Genomic DNA, 23,984 nt, shown 5'->3' with positions numbered 1-23,984 from the left:
GATGGTATAAAAAGAAAATAGGCACAATGGTGCTGGGGGAAAAAAAATGTCTTTCAAACTGGAATTAGCCCCCCACTAATTAGTAAATTATTTTATCTCAGATTAAACAAAAAGATCTTTGAAATAATTAGATTTGAAGAGTATTTAAAAGCCTACTGGTAGTAAAATGTTGAGACCAAAATGACCACTACAGTTTTACTGAGAATGAAACAAATATTTAATTGCAATATTGAAGCTGGGTTGCTGTCGCATCTTTGAACGTCCAGCAAATAAGGCAGCGCACTTTGCAGCAGCGTGTGTTGTGACATCACAACTTCAGCAATATAATCCATCTGAATTAAATAATGATCACTATTAAGTAGCAACCCCTAATTAACAGTGGAACCTCCAAAGTTAAAGTTCCCACAGTTTTGGTTAAACTTTAAGTTGGACGTTTCTGAAATTATGCTTGACGTCAGCTCAGTGAGCAACTTAAGAGTTTGGCCGAACGGAAGACCGTTAACGGCAACTGACATGCAAACAATCTGACTTTCAATCCAATATGAGCAACACGATTAACCAATTGGCTTTAAGTTGCATATGAGATGCACCAATTTTCAAGCAGATCCTAATATGTATAAATAGCACAGAAACTTTGCATGTTGAGATGGTGCATACTGTTGATTTTAGTTTTAATGCGTTAATGTGTATGTATGACAATCATGGATGTAAAAATATTATACTAGCCATTGTCTGTACACCTAAAGATTTTATGTTGGAAACAGTCTAAACTGCATAAACATTCGTCCATCCAATCACAACCAAATGGTTGTGTTCAACTTTTGAAGGTTCCACTGAAAAATGTGCGATATGTTTAAAATACGCATTGTCCACATTTGTCCAATTGTGCCTTTTAATTCCTAAAAATGTCCACTAACAGTCTGCATTCCACATCATAATGATGTCCTCCCCCCCACATGATAAAGCTGCTTGATCCTTTGTGAAGCAGTCGTCAAACTACTTGTAGTAGAACAGCATGAAAAGCATATTCAAATATATCCCATACAGTATACATGGACAGATTCACTTCTTTGTGTCATTGTCATGTACATACAAAACCACAACATAAAAAAAAAAAAAAAAATACATGCTGTTACACAAAACTAAATTGGGCTAAAAATACAAGTTTTTTTATTCCTTTAAAAACTATATACACGTTAGCAAAAGTCATAGTTCTCCATTTACACACACAGACGTGCGTGTGTGTGTGTGTATGTGTGTGTATGTACATTCGGACAAACGTCTTTGGCGGGTGTGACACTTTGTGACACCCAACTGACTGAGTGTTCATGTAATTGTATCTTCAAACCAAACACAAATGGCACACACACACGCAAAAATACCATCTAACGACATCGAAAATAGAATTCTGATGACAGGTGTAGTGATATACTTCCTATACGTTTGCACACATATATATATATATATATATATATATATATATATATATATATATATATATATATATATATATATATATATATATATATATATATATATATATATGATAATTTCTAATTTTTATTTTTTTATATACCAAAACATATGGGAAAAGGGTCAACTCACACACAGGCCCTTGATTGTGTGTTTGTGTGTAAGGTCACATTGCAAAGTGTGATGTTGGAAGGCATCAATAAATAAAGAGAAAGACGCTCATACTCGGCTCCATTAGTCACTTTTGGAGTTTTGCGCTGCGTCCAAGTTGACCACCTGCAATTCAGTCAGGTTAGTGCTGCTGCCTCCGCTCGACTGGGGCCCAATCACCATCTGGAATGCAAACACAGCGGAAGGGGGGGGGGTGTTAACCTGGGCACAGCAGCCAATCAAAAGGCGTACAGTTCAGTAGCCCACTTCATTAGGAACGCTGCACAACCCAATAACGTTCATTGTCAGTGTGCTTTAAATGCTATTTTGATTTTAAATTTCATTATATTCATGTGCTAGTATTTGATAGGCGGTAGGGGCAGGGGTGGGTAAATGCTGGCGATGAAAGGCCACAATTGAGATTTAAAATGGATTGATGAAATTTGAAAAAATACTGATGTGCATTTTCTCAAAATAACAATTACGTAATTATGTTATGTTTAATTAACCAAATGGAATAAATGAAAAACAAAACTCATGTGAAACCATTTATTTTTGGAGTATTTCTAAGTAAATATAATAATAAAAAAAGAGAAAAAAAACAGCAAAATTATTTCTACAAAATATTATAGGCCTTGATAATGTAACTAACTGCACGGTGGTCCAGATTTAAGTATGAATGGGCCGTATGTGGCCCGCGGACCACACTTGCTCCTCCTGCCTTTTGGTAATACACAACATAAAGAAATTGAATATTGAATATTTCAAATATTAGAAACAGCACTCAGCATCTTGCAGTGAAGTAGCACACCACTGCCAACAAAATTCACATTAACAAAGCATATTGTTAGACTCATGACGATCATCTTTTCACAGATCCACAATTATGAACATTATCAGTTAGCTTGTGCAAGTGTACTTTATGTTCTATAAGTTCCAATGTCCCAAAATCTAAACTCAAATCCTTTGGGGACAGAGCCTTCTCCTGCACTTCACCCCGACTCTGGAACTCTCTCCCTCAGTCTGTCTGTGACTCACCCACACTCCCCATATTTAAGTCCCGTCTAAAAACTTGCCTCTTCTCTCAAGCCTATGACCTCCCCTACCCATAACTGGTTTCCTCATCTTAATTTTATCCCATTGTCTTTTCCCCGTCCCCCTACCCCTCCCCTCCTGTTTGTCTTTGCCTTCTTCCCTGTAAGCGTCTTTAGGTTTTTGAAAAGCGCTATACAAATTTAATGAATTATTATTATTATTATTATTATAAGTGTGTTAATATAATGTTTCTATTTATAATATGAATAGGGTTGGTGACTGGAGTTTGGATTTGGTATGTTTTGTACTAAAGAAATGTAAGTACAGTAATTTTTTTGGTGCTTACAGTTAAATATTTCCTGTAGCCACATGGTGAGACCATGCAAACTCCACGTAGAATTGTCTGTGCCCAGATATGAACCCTGAACCTCAGACCTGTGAGAAACATTCATTCTAACCGCATATAGATATATATATATACATATAAAGTAGGCTGTGAACTGCATGCGCTTCAATGCTGCGTGCTATAGTCTTGGTGGCATTTGACTCTGTGACACTGACACGACGCGGCACACGGGTGAAGCGTGGGTGCTCTGTTAGCATGTGGCGAGGTCACGTGACATGCGGGTTGCAGAGGGAATAGCAGAGTTTCACTTGTGAAATGCAGATCTTGCCGTACTGGGTGAAGCTGCACCGCCGAGACTGGGATCTGCACCGTACCCGGAGGGGCTGTGAGGAACACCTGCGGGACGGATGCTGCCGACAAGAGGGAGAGGATGAGGATCCAATGAATGCTCCATTGGAACACAAACATGCATATGCGTGCCGCTTACTTGGGTCGTGGGCTTGCGCGTGGGACACCTGCATGGCTGACGTTCCCTGGGAGAAGGCGTTGAGCACGGCGAGACCCCCGTCGGTCAGCGCAGGCGTGGAGGCGTACATGACCGTATGGGGGCTAGGGTACATCATGTGACCAGCCACGGACGACGGCACCGTTGAGGTGACGATGGTTGCCGGGAGACTCACTGTAGCCGACAGAAAGACACACTCACATCCAGCACGTGTGCGTGCTTGTCTATGTTTATGTTCACTTTACCATAAAATCTGTTAAAGGTTCGTATATTTGAGTCTGGGAGAGGACCAAATTTAAGTCTTGAATCAAAAAAGATGCTACAAAAAGGACAATAGGAGTTCGAAGAGTGCAATGTGCAAACAATCAGAGGTCATGATTTGCACACATTTCACTTTCTGTCTAATTTAGCTCAAGACTAAAGATTCTTGTTACAAGACAAATACTTTGCAGTTGCATCTCAAGAGTGCATGGCCACTCATCAAGTGTGAAATTACACAACTAAGGTAATCTTTTCTGAAAATGCATGTTCTAAATTTTGCAAATTGTGACATTTGCGGCTGATTTACATAATAACCGCCCCCATACCGAGTTTTTCAGTGCTCCCCCGCCACTTTCCCCATGCCACAGCCAGACTACACTGCTTGAAAAACGTTCACGTCCAAGCTCAATGTTAAGTAGCGCTGCTTTGTATTTACCGTAGTTATTCTAATTATCGGCCAGGGCGATAATTAGGGAAGGTTTATGTCTAACAGGGAGGGTGGGCGATTAATAGAGAACACTTTTTGTCCGATCGCCAAGGGGCACTGAAATGGGCGATGATATGTATATTTTCCTTATGTAGTATGCAATACCTGCATCTCACTGGTGTTCTTAACACTAGAACAGCGGCTGTTTTGATCTACCTCAACATCAATGTTGCGCACGTCATGTTATCGCGATAGTCTTGTTCGAGCGCACGCCCCGATAACGTAATTGTGTGAGGATATTGTGGCGGAGTGACGAGTGTAATTGTATCATAGTTTATGGAGAAAAACTATTTAAAAGGGACATTCGACGTGCTGTCAAATCAGTCATATTTAAACTTGCGCAATGATGTCGGCATGCGGTCGCGGAGGAAAACGTAAGTTTGGGGGGGAATTTTTTGCAGCATGGGCGATAATTAGAGGTATCAATGTTTTTTATTTATGTCATCGCTAATACACGCTGGGCAATTATTAGAATATGGGTGATAATTAGAATAAATACGGTATCTTTCATGTATAGATTAGCAATAGTGTTGATGCGTGGCACATAGAGTACATGGTTGCGCAGTTATGTTGTGACTGATAATTTGTCCGATGCATGTTCCGCCAAATACACGGACTAATTGATTAGTATATGACACAGTGACTGACTGTACAAACAAATGTGCAATCCTTCCTTTGTGGGGTCCTTTGACGAACTTAGGATGTTTTAAAAGAGGGAAAATATACATGTCTTCTTTCGGTAAACATTTTAATATCGGATTTTTATTCACTGCCTGACAAATTTACTTTAGGGTTGAGCAAACCTCAGCGTATGGGCCCAAAACACTGAGTGTTCATTGAGTATTTACAAAATGAAGCGTACTGCAATTTATTACAGGTTTCCCCCCAAAATTGGTTGGGTAAACTGTATTAGCTGAATATACCTGTGGAGTTTGTAGAGGTATGGGACATCTCAGGGCTGCTGTCACTGTTAGAGATGGGCTGGGCGTTGGGGTGAACCTGAATGGCCTGCAGCTGCTGAGGGACACCTGGCCCTGGGAATGGACACACACAGGAAGTGACTACGAGGAGATCATTAGCCGTAGATGTGTGTTAGTTGAAGGCATGCACATTTAGGCAGGTGCTTGATTGTCAGACAGTCAGTGCAGCAGCAGTGGTAGAAAAAGCAGGAATGGTGGCAGGCCAGAGCAGGTCACCTGTGAGGGAGACAGCAGCAGGGAAGCGGAAGACAGCCTGTTGGCCCTGCTGAGGTTGAGGGGCGGCAGTCAGAGTCTGACCATGCTGCCCCTGGAGGGTCAGGGAGTGCTGCTGCAGCTGGCTCAGAGGAATGGTGGGGGTGCCGGGGGGGAGAGGAGTGCCTGCTGAAGGAGGGGGCACGCAACCACACGCACCCACGCACAACAGAGTGGCAGAGGACTGAATGTGAGAAAATGCTGCTGTGTGGAGAAAGCAAGCTTTATAGAAAGACAAGCAGTAAAGATGTGATCACAAAAGCAATCCCCAATCACTGCACACAAGAATATTGAAAAATTAAAAATATGTTGTGGTGATGAGGAACCTTCTGTACTATTAAAACCACACAGTACAGTGCAGTGCAGTCCCATAAATTAGCATTTCGGCAATCGCGTTTGTTTTTGATAGTCACTGTTTCTGTGCTTAAGCCAAAGCAAAACATTAATTGTTTTGCCAATATAAGTATCGCTTTGGCGCCGTGTTGGTAAAGTGTGTTGAAGGGCTACATTGAGGCAAAATTTGTGCTTGTGGCATATTGGTGAGTTCAGAGCTGGTTTTGTTCGGCAAGAGTCGTGATTTGGAACCATCTTGTGGCATCTACAGGTAATTATGAACTTTAAGGGGAATTACTGTACAGAACTTGCAGATTTTCGCTATTCGTGGTACAGCTTTCCCTCATCCAATAAATATTCGATTCTATTGTATTCCTTTAATTCACAGGGGAACATTGTAAATAAACACAAAGTCACATGTTTATCATAACAAGAGGAGTGCTCCAAGTCCATTCTTTGCATAATGTGGTGAAGTTATCCAATGAGGCCTTCAAACACACGCATGCAGCAGCAGCAGTAAAATTTCCCTCCCAAAAATATAATAATGCCAGCATTAGTTTGAAATTTGTTTCTTTGATGGCTTGCTAATGCGGTATAGTTCTACACAACTCTGTTAAATGAATGTCTTTGTGAAGAAAATGAAAAATGGGCATAATTAGGTACTGGCAGAATTTTAGATGGCGTGTTGGATGTCGTAGGTGTAGTGTGGCTACACTATTTCTGACAGAGACATGAAGGCATAGTAAAAAGGCCTTTTGTAGCAAGTAGATTGAGGATTCAATCTGTTGCAGTATATGATATTCTTGAATATTTGCACAGCCCCTCCCTCCGCCTTCATTTGTCCAAATGTTTCACAATCAGTGTTGGAGTCAATGTCGTGTTTTTTTTCGGCTGCGTCACACCCTCACATTTGATCACATGCTCGGCTGACAGGTGCCGAGGTCGGTCGGGTGAGTTGTTGTGCATGGTGCTGCCAAATAGGTGGCACATCGGAATGTGTGATCATTTAAGGGAAGGTTGCAGGAAGAGGAAGAGGCAAAGAGACTGAAGAAGGAACAGGTAGCAGCATGGCTATTATTGCGCTGTCGATCAAATTGCTATAGTGGCCGCCATGTGACAGCTTTTCAGCTGAGACCCCCCCAAAAAAAAAAAAAAAATACATAAATAAACCTGCGGCAGCGACCAAGTGACTTTGATGGCAGCCCTGATAAGATACAGGAGGGAAGCCAATCAAAATCCTTAGTAGAAGCAGAAAAGCAGCTTCACCTAGTATGTTTCAAACCATTACAAGCCATGATCCTTCACTGAATATTCATGACTAATTATAGGCCAAGTTCTGCAGCCCTCATTGCCTGGCCTATTGTGTCGCCCTTACCTAATTATCCCAGTATAAAAATGGAAATCAAAGACTGAGTGTGACTAGCTCTGAAAGGCATCGTGATGTAAACAGCCTGGTAAGAGGAGCACGACCGCTCCGAGATGACGCTCGAGATGTCGGCAAGGTTCCATTTAAATTCTAATCACCTAACCACGCAAGTCATGTTGCCAAACATGTCTGTGCGATTCAGAGGGACAACATAACGCAAATCAAGAAAACACATGAACAACACGACGCGCTTACATACCGGGCATGAAAGTGAAGCCGCCGGGGAGTTGCATCACCCCAGTGGAGGCGCCGGTGGTCTTTAGGACAGTTCCGTTGGCGCTGACGCTGGAGCTGGCCGAAACGGGTGCCAGGTAGTTGGTGATGGGAAAGTTGGGTCCGCTGCTCACCTGCATGCTGGTGGAGGTGGTTGGCACGGTGGCACTGCTGGTGCCGCCCGGTAAACTGGCTACTGTGAATGTGGGTTTCAAAGTATCCTGAGGAAACAGAAAATAGGAGTTAATCATTTGGGTTCTGTCAAAGGAAAGAAGATTTTGAGAAGGAAGTCGTGAAAGAGTTTTAATTCCTCTTTTAACCTCTTTTACAAAAGTAGGTCATATTTAGTCATTTGATGAAAACAAACAAAACACAATCAATTTTGAACAACAATTGCCGAGATCATGTGGTTTGTTATACTAGCAGAGTATTTCAAACACAAAACAAAAAAAATCACTTTTCCATAGTGAAATGAATATTTTGTTATGTTTTAATGAAGTAAAATATAAAGCACACTGAATATAATGTAATCTGGTTATTACTGTACAGATGTGGGACAAACCAGGTTCCCCGTAACCCTGAATGGGATCAGATGTGCATAAAATAGATGCCCAACTGTGGCTTGCATTTTTGTTCTGCTTCTCCACACATTGTGGTAGCACTTGTGGGGAGCTGCAATAACAACCTTAATGGGGCTTTTCCTCCCAAAAGCAGCTGGATTCAGGCAATGCAAGTAAGAGGTTGGGGGGTTTTAAGTAAGCATAATATTTTCAAGGATCAATGGACGGGCGACAGGAACCAGACGTGACACAAACATGGTCCAGAAAACAGCCTGGACCCCTGATAATTGCAGCCACATGTACAAGTTCAGTCTTTTGCTTGGCAGAAACATAAAGTTGTCATTAGTGATGGTAGATTCAATTGAAGGAATATCTCGGATGAATTGAGTTGCTGTTCATTCAGCCATTAGAACAGCCGAGCTCAGCTCCATACAAACACTGTGAAGAAACCAAAAAAAGTGCTGAGTTACCATGACAACCCTGACCAATCTAACATCCCTTGAAAAGACGCAAATGCACACACACATGACGGAATGACGTGTGACCAGTGACCGCATAATATGCTAATGTAAAAATCCATTGATGAGTAGAGCAGGATGTTTTGCTGAGTGGGCTGCACAACAAGACTAGAGTAGAGGATCAGATCCTACTGTGCATAAACAAGCTAGTTTCCATCAGCTAATTGAAAATACATCAACAAGAATTGTACCACGGAACACAAGACTGCAAGACTGTGTCGCTCCTACCTATTGGCGGTCTGATACATTTACCTACTTCAGATTTTCACCCCAGTTATTTGCTGTAAAACCCCCATATTTGCTTTTCTTGTGCTCTTTCCGAAACACCATTAGCTGCCACAAGGTGGAACCAAAGTCCAGTTTGGTAGAAAGTGCAGTAGGCCTACTTTTCTATTAGACAAGGCTTTGGCGGCATCTTGTTGCCAAGGAATTTAAGGCGGAACCTTGACCTGGAACTTCCCTTTCTTCCACGACTGAGCTACTAATTCAATTTACATGTGCAGTAGTACTTTGTCTAACCGATGACCTGACCTTTGTGTTTTCGGAGATACGAGCTTTTTTGCAAGTCAACAAGTAAAACACATTAGAAAAGAGCACTAAATGAATGCGGTGCTCAACTCCCGTCAAAAGAAGCAGCATTTCGGTTAGGCTAATAAGGGCTTCAAGATGTAATGTACCACTCCCTGTTGAAGTTTACTGTTAAACTAAACATTAAACAAAGACAATTACAGATACTCGTTGTGTATTTAAAACCACAGACTTTGCTTTTAGTCCACTAATTTAATGGTAAACCAGAATGTAGAACGCCACAGATAGGCAAACGATTACAGGTCATTGCTGAAGGACCGGTCAGGCTTAGTCAATGTTTATGCTCAGATTTGATGGCTTAATGTGTAATTAAAATAACAACTGACTTTAGTCAATAACTTGGACACACAAACTTTACTCTGTACTGCCTGCCCATTCATCATGACTAAAATTCCACAACCGACAACAGTGTCATCTTGAGCAGCAGGAGCGAGATAATTTTTTTTTTTTATGATTGATTTACAGTTACGCAGCCTGACCTTTTATCCAATAAGAAGCATGCAGACGTGGGGATCTCATCTCTTGGTCACAGAGCTTCAGCGACCGCAATGCCCCATACACGCAGGCGCTTGTGTTTGATGGCACTCACAAGATTAATAATTAATCAATGTCGGCCTTCTCACACACACCTGACGCACACATAGCTGCACATGTGTGTTCTGCTGTGAGTCACTACACGTATACACGAGCAACGTGCCGAGTGTGGAGTCCATCTGCAAATCTTGGCTCTCCTCAGGGTCTCTGACAGTTCAAGGTCCTTTAGTTAGAGTTAGTTAAACAGCAGCGGGAAACCAAAAAGTTGAGCGGGGTGGGGGCTCACAAAAGGACTCACAGTTGTCATGTCCTAGTAACAGCAACGTGACAATACAGTAGTAATTCATCAATTATTTACTACTGAGCATCCGGGAATAATTGGCTAGGAGACTTTAGTTTGAATTATGTTGTAACAAGTAAAATCACACAGCTGGACAGTTATTAACCAATTGTGTTGAAGAAAATGAAGTAGGAGGTGAAAGGGAGGAAGAGAGTTCCAGTGAGGTGACCATGGCATTTATCACACCCCCTCACTGCCATTGTGCCAGAGAGTGTCCTGTGTGTGTGCGTGTCAGACCAAGCTGTCTAGGCTGTAGGGACAGGGGAGGGGACAGGAGTGCAAACAGCTGAGGGTACCGACAGCTGGCGGGAAACCCGAGCACCTCGCAGGGGGAATTAACCCCTTGCCGGCAAGCAGCAGCCCCCCACCCCCTTGAGAAAAAGACGACCGCAACCTGAGGATACGCTTACACGACTGAGAAGAACCGAGTCAAACACTTCAAAATGTATCCTGACAAATACGATCCTTGACATTGCTAGACCAGCAAAAATGACATGATCACTTTAAAATGCTCTTATCTGTTTATGAGTCATATGTGTCCAGACTGAACATTTAAATCCAGCCAGACACTGAACGATGCAACTAAACACCACAGAACAATTTAACCGCAGGTTAACGTGCAGGTTTCTGCGATTGGTTTTTACGAGACGCCAACCCGCTTGCAACTAGTTCAGCTTACATTCCAAATGTCAAACCAAACGTGAACTCAATAACAGCAACAATGAAGCAAAAAGGCAGGTTAAAACACATACAAAAAAAAAAAAAAAAAATTCCCCGAAGGTGGGTTCTCTAGAAATTCTTTTTTTCCTGTCATGAAAAATGGCCTTTTAGTGGAACATTTACTAATTGAAAATGTGGTCCAAAAAACAACTTCAAATTAAAGTAAAACAGAGGAACTTCATTCTTTTTCAACATCGCCTCAATCCTTTAGTTTTGTTTGTTGCTCAGGGATCTCAGATTGGCTTACCCGTTTCAGTTGCAAATATCTACCAACAAACTGGTACAGACGCAAACTCTGAGTGGTTCTCCAAATCTCCAAATTACAGTGACATTTCAAACAGCATCACTTGCTCTAAAAACGCCAATTAAATTGCACAAACGGAACATTCATTTTGAGAAGATCAGGGTGGAAAGTATAATAGGTCAAATACTTAAGTCGTTGTCCCCCCCCCCCTCAAATTAGTTACTAAGGAAGATTGTAGAGGCATTTAAAGTGCTCATTCCATTGTTTTGTTCCTTTGTTTGACCGTATACTACTGTTCAACAGGCTCTTTCTTCAACTAGCTGACTGTCAAGTGCAATATGCAAAAAGTAACAAACCACCAATGTCCACAAAAATATATGCACACTGGAGCCCAGTTGATTTTTGAATCCGCACACTCTTCCGTCCAATTTTTTGCATTACTTGGGTAGTTGAGAATACTAAATTGTCACTGAGGTGTCACTGACGTCTTACGACCTCTTACTCCTTAACATTTTACGTGCGCTACAAAAATCTAATTTGTGCACCAAAAATACCTTCGACATGTCGATTTAGTGACATGTGATAATGAATTGGCCTGGTAAGAAACGTTAAGAAGAATTCTTATTTGATTGTGATGAATGAGAATGGGGAGTGGTCACCTGCACGAAGTAATAACACAACACAATGCATTACTTAGGAGACCACCTCAATGCAGGGCACATTGCGCAGCATGGATTTTCTAAAGTGGCTTCTTTGATGACCACTCTGCTCGCTGACTCAATATCAAAAGGGAAATGGCAAAAGGGGCCAGTTGTAATGATGAAGCATTCATTCAAAGTTTAGGGTGACAACTGGCAGACAGCTCTGGTGTTGGTTGGAGGGCCCATTGTACAGTGTGGCGGTGGCCGGCCGGCCGGTCCTCGTCTAATCTCCCATTTGCTGGATCCCATCTCCCGGCCTGTCACCCTGCCAGCAACATGGAATTTGCAGCTCCATTTGGGACTGCTAAAAAAGGCAAGGCAGACCAAGTGGAGGAGGTGCAGCCAATGACTGCTGACCTGTCCAGTTGCTTGCTGTAAAATAAGGAGGTGGAGGGGTGGGAGATTGCGTGAGTGAGTGCGTGCGTGTGTGTGTGTGTGTGTGTGTGTGTGGGGGGGGGTACTCGTTCCAATCAAACACACCAACAACTCTATTATCATTATCAGCATGGCATCCTAAAAAAACAGATAACCTAGTTCTAATGTCCAATGGAGGGACAAATCAAAATAATTCACATCTTAAAGCAATTCCAATTTTCCATTTTTTATGTCAAAATTTTTGCTCAACATATTGTATACTTTGTTCAAAAATGTTTAAAAACAAAAAATTAAATCCTCATCCACAATTTGGAGGTGACATTTTTTCCAAATGCTAAAATTCTGATGCTTACTTTTTAAAACCATTAGGTCCAAATTATAAATTAAATTTCGAGATAAAACTTAACTCTCTGGGGATTCATCTAGAAAGTGAATTGAGTTTGGAGTGGGAATGAATCCCATAAGATTAGCATACAATTTCAGGTGGAGCACTACACTACTAATTGATTTCCTAAAAACATGTACTACAGTATGCCGAGTGTGAACAGTTCAGGAGCAATGCGACCATAGCGACCAGGGCTTCTATTTCATTGGAAGAATTGGAAGTCATTTGACTATTGTGCAACATTGGCAGATGTAAGCAACAGGCTCTTAAAATGAAGGACTGGCATTGATAAATAAATCACAAATGTAATATTGATATATAGTAATCACAACAATGATACTCGATACCAACACCACGACTTAACATTTGCTACATTGTATTGTGTGACTGAACAGTGTGAAGATTTTAAAGAGATTAAGGTTGTGTGCATATTGGGTTTCATTGAAATTGCTACCAAGTGATAACATGGATCTGAGCACAATGGCACGTGGCTTCACATGCGCTACATACAGGTAGTACAAATTTATTTTTAGTCTGTCCTGAAAACAAACTAACCCATGCTGATAAAGTAAATTTCCTTGGTGGATCAAATTTTTCAGGCATAAAATATCAAAGTGGAGAACTTCTTGTCCTGTCATATGTTTGAAAAGGGGACATTATGAAACAAGTTTTTAATTGCTCGTAAAACAAACTGTTGGGTTTCTGGAATGCCCACCCACACATTAATCATAACATTAAACAACAGATTTCAATCAGTTTCTAAGTGAGTCATTCAGAATTTACGTCCTACTGTTTTGTGACAGTGGTATTAATTCGATTATTATACTTCCCTATTAAGTTTCTCAGCCTGTAACTTTAGAGCGAGGCTGAGAAATTTAGTAGAGAGGCCAACAATGTGTGCTTCTGATACTAAACCACACATAATTGACTGTTTGATGAGGTTGTCGACATGGTGGGGGTGATTGCGAGGCGATATTTCCGCTGCATGCGTCACTTGTACTGATCGGCAACTCTCACAGACAAATGTATGGGGGGGGAGGGGATGTGTAGGAAGTTTGGAACGACTGTGCCAAGTGAATCGCAACAGTCGAAACACAAGATTCTGCCAGTTTTCAACAACTCCCCCTCCTCTTATGTTGCTTAACTGTACTTAAATGTTTACAATCTGTTTTTTTTATATTGATGTCACACTAATGTTCTTGTAAATAGTGAATACATAATGACTACACAGACATCAGATCATGCATCCCTCAGTAATCTTTGGACCCCTCTCTTTTTTTTTTTTCTTCCTTTTCCTACTATCTAGTTCAGACTGAACTGTTTATACAACTTCAGACTGTATGATGTACCGCTCCAAATAGTGGCCAGACAGCACAGAGGTGCACACACAAGCAACCCACATTCTGCACAGAAATGTTTTCTTTTACAGAAAACTGGATTTACAGACCACTTTCAAAATGTCTGCAGATGCAACAAGTCATGTAATGTACTGTATATTTACGGACTATTTAACAATTTATACATCAGCAAATAGTTTCTAGCTCATTACGGCTAAAGGTCGATTTTACGCAGACTTCAGGGTCCAGAATTCGGGAATTGCGTTAACCCTGAAAGCGTGTTATATAGAAAGTTTTGTTTTAGAAAAGCATGTTTTAAGGAAGCCAAAGGTGTCTTGTCACATTAATTTACGTCAGGCATGTTGTTGGGCAGCGGAGGGGTCCGTTTGCCGTTCGTCACCGTGAATGCTCCCCCCTACATCAAAGTCTGTTGACATTTATATTAAAAGAAAAGCAATACACATATGACAATATCATGTGGACTGATGAAGTCATTTTGATGCTATGTGAACTGGATGGAAGAGAGGTTAAAGCAGCCACTTATTCTACGACTGTGCCCAGCCACGCTCTTTGACTTGAGTGCCAGTGTGGATGAGGTGCTAAGGTGTATTTCCCCTTTCCGAATCATATACAGTCCTAGATATCCGTAATGTGTAAAGATCACACAGCTCAACTACTTCTTATCAAATGCAGCCTAACAGCCCAACTACTTCTTATCAAATGCCTTTCAATTGGTCATGGAAATTAAATCACTAGAGGTTCACGTGCAAGTCATTTAGCTTCGTAGTCTTTAAATTGTCAATTTAAAATACTACGTGAAAACGTATTAACGGCAAAAAAAAAAATTGGGGTCCATGACCAAACCGCGTTTAACAGACAGTCCTGTAAAATTGAGCTTGTACTATCTGATACAAATTTTGAAACTGTGAGGAAAAGTTCAAACACAAATTTGACGGACCAGTATCGCTTTGAGGTCATGCAAATGCCACATATTCAGCATGTCAGAGTAAATAGCTGATACGATGAAGTGATTCAAATTGGACGGTTCAAAGCTAAAAGCTCGTACATGCAACAACAGATGCAAATTCGACTTGTGGTACAGCACCTCGACACGCTCTTTGCAAAGGCTATCAAATATTTAATTCTCATCCGTTTGTTCGTTTGCCAAATTTGGAGGCACATTTTTCTGGCTCATCTTGGGCGAATCCTGATTTACAATTGCATTCCGCTAAGGTTCCTGACAAGCTGCATACAAGCTGAGACATACTGTAGCAACAACTGGACAAAACAACCAGTTGAACAATGTACATGTCGTACTTTGTGGTAATTTCATCCGTGGACCACACTAGTTCCCCCCGCAATCCAAGAGAAACAACACCAAACTCGCGGCTCAAATGATCCCATCGTGGCGGGCCGCTCATATGAAAATCCACAATCCATATCATGATATGAGCGGTGGGGTCGGTGGGAGGTAGGGAATCACAGGACTCCAAAGACAGCTGCAGCTTATAAGGAATGTGAGGGGCCTCACGCCAAGAGAGCAAGCAGGGAAACCATACCATATATGGAAACAGGCGCAATCTAAATTTTATCAATGAGCGGAGCGGGCATGAGAGTGGCTTAACATGCAAAGCTTGGGCTCCCATCCTTGACGGAGTATGTACGCTTTAGTGAGGGCCTTGGAAAAACAGCACGCAGGCAAACAGGCCTGAGAGTATCCATCGCCAATGGGGAGAACCTTAGCCGTCGAAATAATGGAGACAATCTGAACTTCGGCACGTGACTGCATGAAGGTGCGGAGAGCAAACAGAGTCCGCTGGGTAACGGAATGACTTCACTTCAAACTCAGAACTCTGACACCATGCAATGGGAAATAAATACTTGCAAGTGCATGACGAATAAAGCAAGTTGAGTCAAAGGAGAAGAGTATTTTTTCACAATTTAAAACCGTTCTCAGGTGTCTTATGTTTTTGGCATGCTTTCATCAAACTAACCCAAGGATCAAGAATTACATCATTATTTTCACTGCATAAATCGAGGATGAAATTGGCTGGTTTTAGGGTTGGAGCTGATTAACGCAGAGAGCCAACCCTCATCCACCCCACATACTCGTTAACCAACGGTAAACTCGCTTTCGTTAGACTGACAACCAGTGGATCTCATCCCTTTTGTCTCATTCGGCAGCAAGTGTTAGTAGTGGCTACCTTCTTGCTTCTCCTTGGACAAGTAGCTCTTGAGTGTGGAAAACAAGTGAGCGCCAAAGAAAATTCAATTATTTTCCTGGCAGACGAACAGAAAGGCAGTTTATTAGAAGCTAATGCTGTTATTCAACACTACGTACAACGTACCACAAGAAACTGGCTGTCTTAATGCTAACTGTCCCAACCCTGCAGCATTTCATCATTGAATTGGACTTGTCCATTATTGTACGTATTGCCCACGCCGATAAATGACAAGTTAGATGCCAACCACTTAACCTAATGCTACCAACATTCTTAGCTAAGGCATGCTAACACTACTATGCTTACCTTTTTGGCTTTAAAATGATGCTTCAGATGCTACGTCAAAGTATTTTATGAAAATGAAACTTAAACTTTTAATGAAACTCTACGTAGGGCTGGTTATTATTCTATCACAGTAAGATTTTTTTTTAAGAGTAATAAAAAATATACTTGGTTGTTTACAGTACTTTCATTGTTGACATGTAGGCAAGCACTCCAGAGACATCACTATTTTTATACAAACATAAAAATGTCAATTCTCCACAATATGTCCCCTTTAGGGATACACAGTACTTGGTCGCAGCTAAACATTTTGAGTTTCTTGTAGAAACAGACAAGACCCCATATACAGCATCCAATAAATTTAGCTCCCATCATCACCCTCTGTGGAAAACCCCTTTTTGTGATGGGTTGATTTTAAGAAGTTAGCCAAGGGGGTAACCTTTGTGCGCTTTGTCCCTGTACGTCATAGATGCAGCGTCCCTGGAGTAGACTGTGGACAAAAAACAGCTGGGATGATCAAAAATAAAAACAAACACAAAATATTGGGGAAAAAGTTTGAAGGAGTAAAACAATTCAGGCTGATGGGGATGGTATGCAGGGAAGGTTGCTATGGATGGAGGCAATTATGGTAACACAGCCTAAATGTTAGTCGAGCTCCACACCAAAGTACACAAAGCCCAAATGAAGAAAAGCGGTTCACGATGCTGCAGCTCAAAAAACAATCAGCACACACTACTCTACGTTAACACACCACTCTGGTTCATTTAGAGCCTTAGAGCCCGTTTACACCAGGCAGTACAGTTTGATTACATTTGGTACTGTACGCACTTTTTTTTTTTCTTTTGGCATTTCTATTGTCAATAATTGTGAAGAATACTAAAATAACTTATCTGTACTGGCATCAAATGAAGTGCTACACTTCCTAAAGGGTGGCTCTAGACCTCTGCAGTTTGTCACTTTCAATGTCACTCCAGGCGTGTGGGAAACGACAACACGAGACTGCAGTGTCCAGAGAAACAACAAGAAATAAGTGAACACGAGCCTGTGTTTATTTTTGCCGTCGTCAAAAAATAATGATGATGATTGTGTTCCACCGGTAGCGCTCACCCGGCCTAACCATGTACAAGAATTACCACCTAAAAATACTTTCTTTTGCCGACGGAAATGCACCAATAATGAGTAGAGATGAGCAGTATCTTCAGCATCAACATGTCAAGAAAATAGAAAGAACAGAAAATGTTCACTATTATTAATTTTAATTTGTGTTCCATTGTCACTGTCAAATGTCTAAAGGGGATCCAGGGCGCTTCAGCGTCCTCTTCCTTGGGATCTGACAACTATCATCCCATGTCTGTCACTCTGAGTGATGCAAGACTTTAAAGGCTGGATTTAGCACACGGTGTTGTTCAAGTGTGAACAAAATGTGATGTGATAGAAACGCATTGACTGGAATATGTTCTGATTGAAAAATCCTGATGCTGTGTGGGCCAATTGGATTGCAACGTAAACGCAAAGAAGTCTCCTGCGTTAACTCCAGCCTGTTGCCGTATAAATACACTGATGGCCGACGTGTACACACTCGTGTCTGGCTGAACATCAATAAACACACGACAACAAAAGGGTACCAGTGGAGTTATCGTGCAATACGCCTCTTTTAAATTAATGAGAAAAACGTCAAACCAGGCCAACTCAATACTAAATTGTTCCATGTACAATAAACGCAGCCATGATGGATATATGTAACTTTAAAAGTACATGAATGTGGCACTTGCATTGTAAATCCAGTTTATGTGTCAGATCAGTCACAGCTCACTAATTACTGAAAAGAAAAGATTGAACCTGAAGGTAGCATTACAATCCTTTAACAAATCATAGTATGTCCATTACAAATGTTACCATTAATCCATAAAACAACTTTGTGGGTGAGGACAAAGTTTGGGAGACACTTAACTGATTTTAGCTGCTCTGTGTCTCATCCATAGCCAAAGTAGATAAACACGGAGGCGCTTCATATAGCAGGCTACGTGTTTCTCAGCCTAACACAAACCAGACCTGCCATGATTTATCTTGAGGAGTGTTACGAGGCTTTCCTGGAGGAGAGGTCAGGAGGGTACAGAACTGAGAGCTACCTTATCGGCCTCATCCCCGGTGCATTTTTTTTATTTTTTTTAAATTTAATTTTCTCCAAAAATTATTTGCCGCTCGTGTTTACAATAGGACCAATAATTTTCCATAGCGGCTTGCGGGCTTCATTTACGTATTTGTCAAACTTTTTGCGGAGCAATTTCCAAACAAATTAAGCTTTTTTTTAAAGTCCACACATAGTGAGGTTAACATTTAAAAAGCTGCGACTGTTCAGCACACAATCTAAGATTTGAAACAGTGAACGCTAATCTAGTTTGAGGAAAATGACAGCACGACGGAAACACCAATTTCAAGAGCTTTTTTTTCTAACCACAGCTCACATGCAGTCCTAACGTGAGGACATTGACCTTCATTTCACAGGAAACCGCATTTAACTTTTTATACTTATGTGATGGTTAAAGACGTAAAAGACGTTTTTTATGATGCTAGAATGAATTAAATAAATGTCCATAAGGGGAAAAAATACTTAAATTGGAGGTTGATAAGCTCTTCCTTGAACAAAACAGATGGTGTTTAGCCTTGGAGGTTCTGCAGTATTTCAGCACGTCTAGATCCACCCTTTAGCCACAGATAACTTAATTTAGTAACCTACACTTGAAATCAATATCAAACTAAACCAAACTATACTACTTGGTGGAAACAGAGCTTTAATGACTCACCTTAGTGTCGCCCATGCTCTCCGACTCAGACACCTGGTAGGTGAGGTCTGTCTCCTCGAAGCCCGTCGCGCTCATGCGCTGGTCTGTGGAAGGGTCGGAACGTGGCGGCGAGTCTGGCGAGTTGAGGCACGTTTGGATCAGCGCTTTGCCAGTTTCACTGGTGATCATGGGCTGAAGTTTTCGGGTGGCAAACGTGTAGACGTGACCCGTTTCGCTAGCCACAAGCAGCAGAACTTGGGTTCCTGTCAGGGTGGACAGCTCGTAGGCCTGGTGAGGACAGACGGGGTTTGCGCATTAGCACTTCATTCATGAGAGCTTATGCCGCTCTCATTCAATATATCTTCAAATAACACCAATACCGTTCCGCTACTTTTGTATGGTCACAAGGAAGGTAATCATTAATAACGCTGTAAAGACATCAATGTAGATCACCAAACAAATGGAAATGTTTAAGTTGGAGGAGGTGGTCGACAGACTGGAAAATATTAACTTTGGCTATGCTGACACATGGAAACCACAGGAAAAGTGCTCAATGGCTCTATGATATTTACCACATTAAGCATTTGTTTTGTGAGGGAGTTTTTGCAATGACAGTGTTTCATCTGCTATTATTTTGTTTTTATTTTTGAGTGTAATTTTCGTGTAATTTAAAAAAAATAATAATCAAAGACTAGCTTCTTTGGCAACTAGGAGGGGATGCAGTTGACCATTAGTTTCAAACGCAAGGCCCGGGGGCCAGATACGGACCGCCACATAATCTTATGTGGCCCGCAAAGACAAATTATGCATCGACTTCATGTGTCAATACTAAAATTACTGATTGTCTTCACTTTAAAAAAAACAGAGATAGCTAGCAATATTTATTACCTTTCAATTCTTTGAAATAATTTAACAGTTTTTACTAGTCTCTGATTTCAAAACTAGTTAGTCATCAGTTTGTTTTGTAGCCTATACTATACGATGTTGGCAGTCATAATGGCCTGAAGGACACGCAACAAAAATGAGTTTGACACCTCTGCAGTAGATTCTAAACAAAGTTGAACATCTGGAACAACCAAATGACTTGGATAAAAAAAATAAAAAAATAATCTAAAAATAGCTAGGCAGTCCAGTGTGACGTGTCGTGCAAATGAAGCCAAAATAACATAAGATAAGGCTTCCAGAACAGAGTGTGTGATACCGTTGAGAGAGTGATTGCAGCAGGGCAGGAAAGGGGAGTGACAGCGGGCCAGCCCAGGGCCAGGACGCGATTGGCTGAAAACCACGAGGCCACCATCACACTCCGCGTTGTTGTAATATATAATGCGGCATGCAGATGCTCAGCCCACCCAGTGCACAAGACAACAGATGAAACATGGCAAGGCTGCACTCACAATGAACTTGTGAAGAAGCCTTTCTATCTAAATGAGTCATCACTTATATGTGGAGGATGAATGCGATGCTGCCAAGGCACCGAGCCGTCGCCATCACCTCGCTGCGCTCAGCGTGAGCCGGAGCTGCAGTTAGCTGATAGAACCTAAATTGTTTTATTACGCCGTAATGGAAGCATGTAATCGAGCATGGTACTTTTAATATTGCAATGCTGTAATGATGCCGGTACTGTTGGCTCAACGATCGCAAAGAAGATGCAGAGGGCGAAGAGAGAGGCTCTGCAATGGTGCCAGAAGAGGACTCATTTGTCAACAGAGGAAGTTTTAGTACAAGCTCGAATATGACTTCAATATTCACCATTTTCCTCATAAATAATCACAATGACAGGGGGTTGCAGGGGGGACTTATAGGGTCTGGCGCCACACAACTTTTCAGACCACAAAGAGATGTGATTCATTTATCATCTCTACAAATATGAGAGATATTAATTAGATTTTATAACTGACCAATTGGTCACTGGTCATTCAGTGAGATCTGACGACATCACGCAGAATAGCGGTTTACACTGAGCTTTTGCAACTACTGGATGTGGACATTGCACCAGCTGTTGCAGTGCAGTCTGGGCCTTGCAGTATCAGCTTAGCATTACTTACAGTTGATAACAGTTAAAAAAAAAAAAAAAAAAAAAAAAAAGATTTGCTGCATCTTGAAAACAAAGTTTGGAAACATTAAGATGCATTATCAGGCTGTGCAGGGGGCTATCAGGGTATAGAAAAGTCAGCGAACATCCACACTGCTGTTGACAAAAGGGGAACTCTGTTCCTACTGAAGCAACCAGCCAGCCACATGACAGCAACTAAGAATTCCTGTGTATTTCATCCAAATCTTACTAGAGAGGAGATGCCTGAACACACCCGTCAAAATGAGACTAAGCCTCTTGATCCTAAAAAAACAAAAAAAAAAAAAAACACTGAGATCTTTTTGCCATGTCCGTATACTGCACATCTAGCTTTTCTTTCTTTGTTATCAACACAACACTTTTAAACAGTCCATCCTCAGTTCCTCACAGTGTGTCAAATGATGTTCATGAGCCTACGTAAAGAAACCACAGTTTCCACGACAACGATCTGAGACACATAGAAGAGGTGGTGAACAAACAAGTGAAATGCAGCAGGCTACACTGTGCATGTGCATAGTCAAGCTTAAGAAATAAAAAAATAAAACAATCACAGGATCAAGAGGATTTTTGGGAATAACTGCACCGGGCTCCATACAGAACTCGTTTGGAGTTGTGGCCTTACACAACATACCAACACACAGAGGCGTGCACAAGCAGCCCCGCGCTTTTCTGCCATCCTCTGGAATGTGCGTGTGTCTCGGGGGTTTAATCAGCTGCTGGCACCTAAAGGCCTATTGCCGCTTTGCCCGCCACATGGCCGCCGCCTGCGAGCAGCGTGCAGCTTTGATGGCACTGGGAACCAACAGCCTGTGCACCGAGGGCTGTTCTGGCAACCGCTCACTGCATTAGGTGCGCCGGTGCTTTGTGTTTCGATCACATCAAGAGAGGCAAACTCAATAGTTACCGGCGAGTCCTAAACCATCGAGTGTAAAGGAGTCTGTATGTCAATGTGTGGTAGTTGGGGGTTGCCATGGTCATAAATAGAAGTGTCATTTGCCCGTGTCTATTTGAAACCCAGCCATTCCTTGCCCTGCACATGCGTACATAATATTTCAAATACATTTTTGACTGATCACTTCCTAGGTTACCTCATCTGCTTCGCACTTAAGAAGCTCCGGGTTTGAATGTGGGCTGCGGCCTTCAGGTGTGGTGTTTGCATGTTTTCCCTGTGCTTGCGTGAGCATTCTCTGTCTTCCTTGTATATTCCAAAAACAAGCATGTTAAGTTTACCGAAGACTACATTGTGCAATTGTGAGTGTCAAGAGTTGTTTATTTATATGTGCCCTGTGATTGGCTGGCAACTGGTTCAGGATATGCGAATAAAAAGTGGATGCAAGGGCGATTGTTCGTTTGTAGCGTCTTATCGCTGTAATTATTTGTGCTCATGAACAGATGCATGGATGAATCCATTAGGTATACTTGCAAAATGTAAAACAACATTACTGCCATTACAATGTCAATCATAAGTATCACCTAAAGAAGTTATTAAAATATCAGACAAAAACTCAGTGTGATGCAATGCAGTACTAGTGGAATCTACACTAACCTGTAACCAGAGAAAATGGATTCATATTTAGCCAAAACTCATGCATAGGTGTGCCTCAAGTGAAGGGGCACCTACCTACCCACCTACCCAGTGGTGTGTTGGATATGCCAGAAGGAGTGACACTTGAAAACGACTGCAGCATGCGATGTTGTGACTCACCTTCTTCATAATACCAGTCTTCCTCTTGCTGAAAGTGGTGTAGCGTCTCAACTTGTTGTCAATAAATTCCATCTTGATCTTGACGCGACCACGTGTCTTCTTCCCCGGCTTGGCTCCCGCGACCCCACCGGGAACCAGGCCGTACCCTCCGGCAGCTCCTCCGAGCTCCTGGCCCGTGACAGCTGATTCCATCTCGGTTCTCTCCCGCTTCACCCCTCTCCTATTGTCCCCGAGAGAACCCACCGGGTCGTCGTCATCCCCCGAGTCCGAGTCGTTGTCCGAGCCGCTGCAGAGAGGCACGCTCTCTCTGTCCGGGTCGAACCTGCTGGGTCCGTGAGGAAGCACCATCCCCGCGTTGAGACCAACCATGCCGCCCTGGATGGCGGTCTGAAGCGAGCTCACCCCGGTCCCGTTCCCAGATCTCACACCTCGTGGACCCCCCGGACCGTTCGCCCCCAGCATCCCGAGCGCCTCTCTGGTTCCGTGCCGCCCGGCCCCGCTCACGCTCTCGCCGACTGAAGATTGCCCTGCTCGGATCAAGACGGGACGGTTCCCGCCAGCGACGGAAGCCGAAACAAGCCCGACGGTACCTCTTGCTGAAGCTGACGCGTTTCCCTGTGGTGCCGACCCAACCTGACTCGGTAACATTCTACTTAGTAGCGCGACTGTGTTTGACGCCAGCCCACAAAGCTGGTGCTCGTAAATGACTGACAAAACGCATGCACGGCCAGGTCACAGAATGTAAACAACGCGCCTCAGTTAGCGTTTCGGCAGAGTCAGGGAAAGAAGGGAAACAAAGTTTGATAAGTGATGCTGCCCACTGGATCCTCGTAAGCCGCAACAGTTCGCTTCGCCCTCCTCTAATGTCCAAAAACTCTCAGCACTTTCTCAAAAAGGAAAAGGCGGAAGACGCCCGCCATGTTGCTCCGCCATAGCACATAGTCCCAGTTGTGAACTGAATCCAATGCAGACACTGACTGGCTAGTGACATAGTAATACTACGTTGTTCATCAATAGCAGGATGCGCACCGTTTCGTGTTTTGGAATGGATGAATAATCAACAGTTCAGGTCAGCGTTGAAGCATGCGGAATAATACGACAGCAGAGGAACTACTTTCCTCCTTATAAAGAGATACTGTTTCCTTATTTGGTGTTGTC

General features: G+C 42.3%; 1 protein-coding gene across 8 annotated transcripts; it reads right to left on the bottom strand.

Moving 5' to 3' along the window:
- Window positions 1–193: 193 nt before the first annotated feature.
- On the bottom strand, window positions 194–23,922 carry srfb (serum response factor b). 8 transcript variants are annotated; one of them, XM_049736436.2, is made up of 8 exons: window positions 22,827–23,922; window positions 19,105–19,338; window positions 7,448–7,682; window positions 5,454–5,618; window positions 5,182–5,291; window positions 3,492–3,690; window positions 3,338–3,414; window positions 194–1,806 (listed from the first exon to the last, which is right to left on the bottom strand). In XM_049736436.2, the coding sequence occupies exons 1-8, from the start codon at window positions 23,472–23,474 to the stop codon at window positions 1,708–1,710; spliced, it is 1,767 nt and encodes a 588-aa protein (XP_049592393.1). In that variant the 5' UTR covers window positions 23,475–23,922; the 3' UTR covers window positions 194–1,707. The 8 variants fall into 8 exon arrangements, with proteins under 8 accessions (XP_049592393.1, XP_049592391.1, XP_049592388.1 ...); XM_049736434.2 differs by having other exon boundaries at window positions 3,313–3,414; window positions 19,072–19,338; window positions 22,827–23,919; XM_049736431.2 differs by having other exon boundaries at window positions 5,454–5,615; window positions 19,072–19,338; window positions 22,827–23,916.
- Between the last annotated feature and the right edge of the window lie 62 nt (window positions 23,923–23,984).

Source organism: Syngnathus scovelli, chromosome 12, assembly GCF_024217435.2.
Source record: "Syngnathus scovelli strain Florida chromosome 12, RoL_Ssco_1.2, whole genome shotgun sequence".
Classification (NCBI taxonomy): domain Eukaryota; kingdom Metazoa; phylum Chordata; class Actinopteri; order Syngnathiformes; family Syngnathidae; genus Syngnathus; species Syngnathus scovelli.
The sequence above is the reverse complement of the archived record's forward strand: the minus strand, read 5'-3'. Positions and strand labels throughout refer to the sequence as shown.

Excerpts from the sequence above, each read along its gene's own strand:
- srfb (XM_049736430.2), bottom strand. The coding sequence starts at position 23,474 with ATGTTACCGAGTCAGGTTGGGTCGGCACCACAGGGAAACGCGTCAGCT. Across the intron at positions 19,339-22,826 it reads AGACTGGTATTATGAAGAAG|GCCTACGAGCTGTCCACCCT; the intron begins GTGAGTCACAAC and ends TGTCCTCACCAG. Across the intron at positions 5,292-5,453 it reads TGCTGCTGTCTCCCTCACAG|GGCCAGGTGTCCCTCAGCAG; the intron begins GTGACCTGCTCT and ends GTCCATTCCCAG.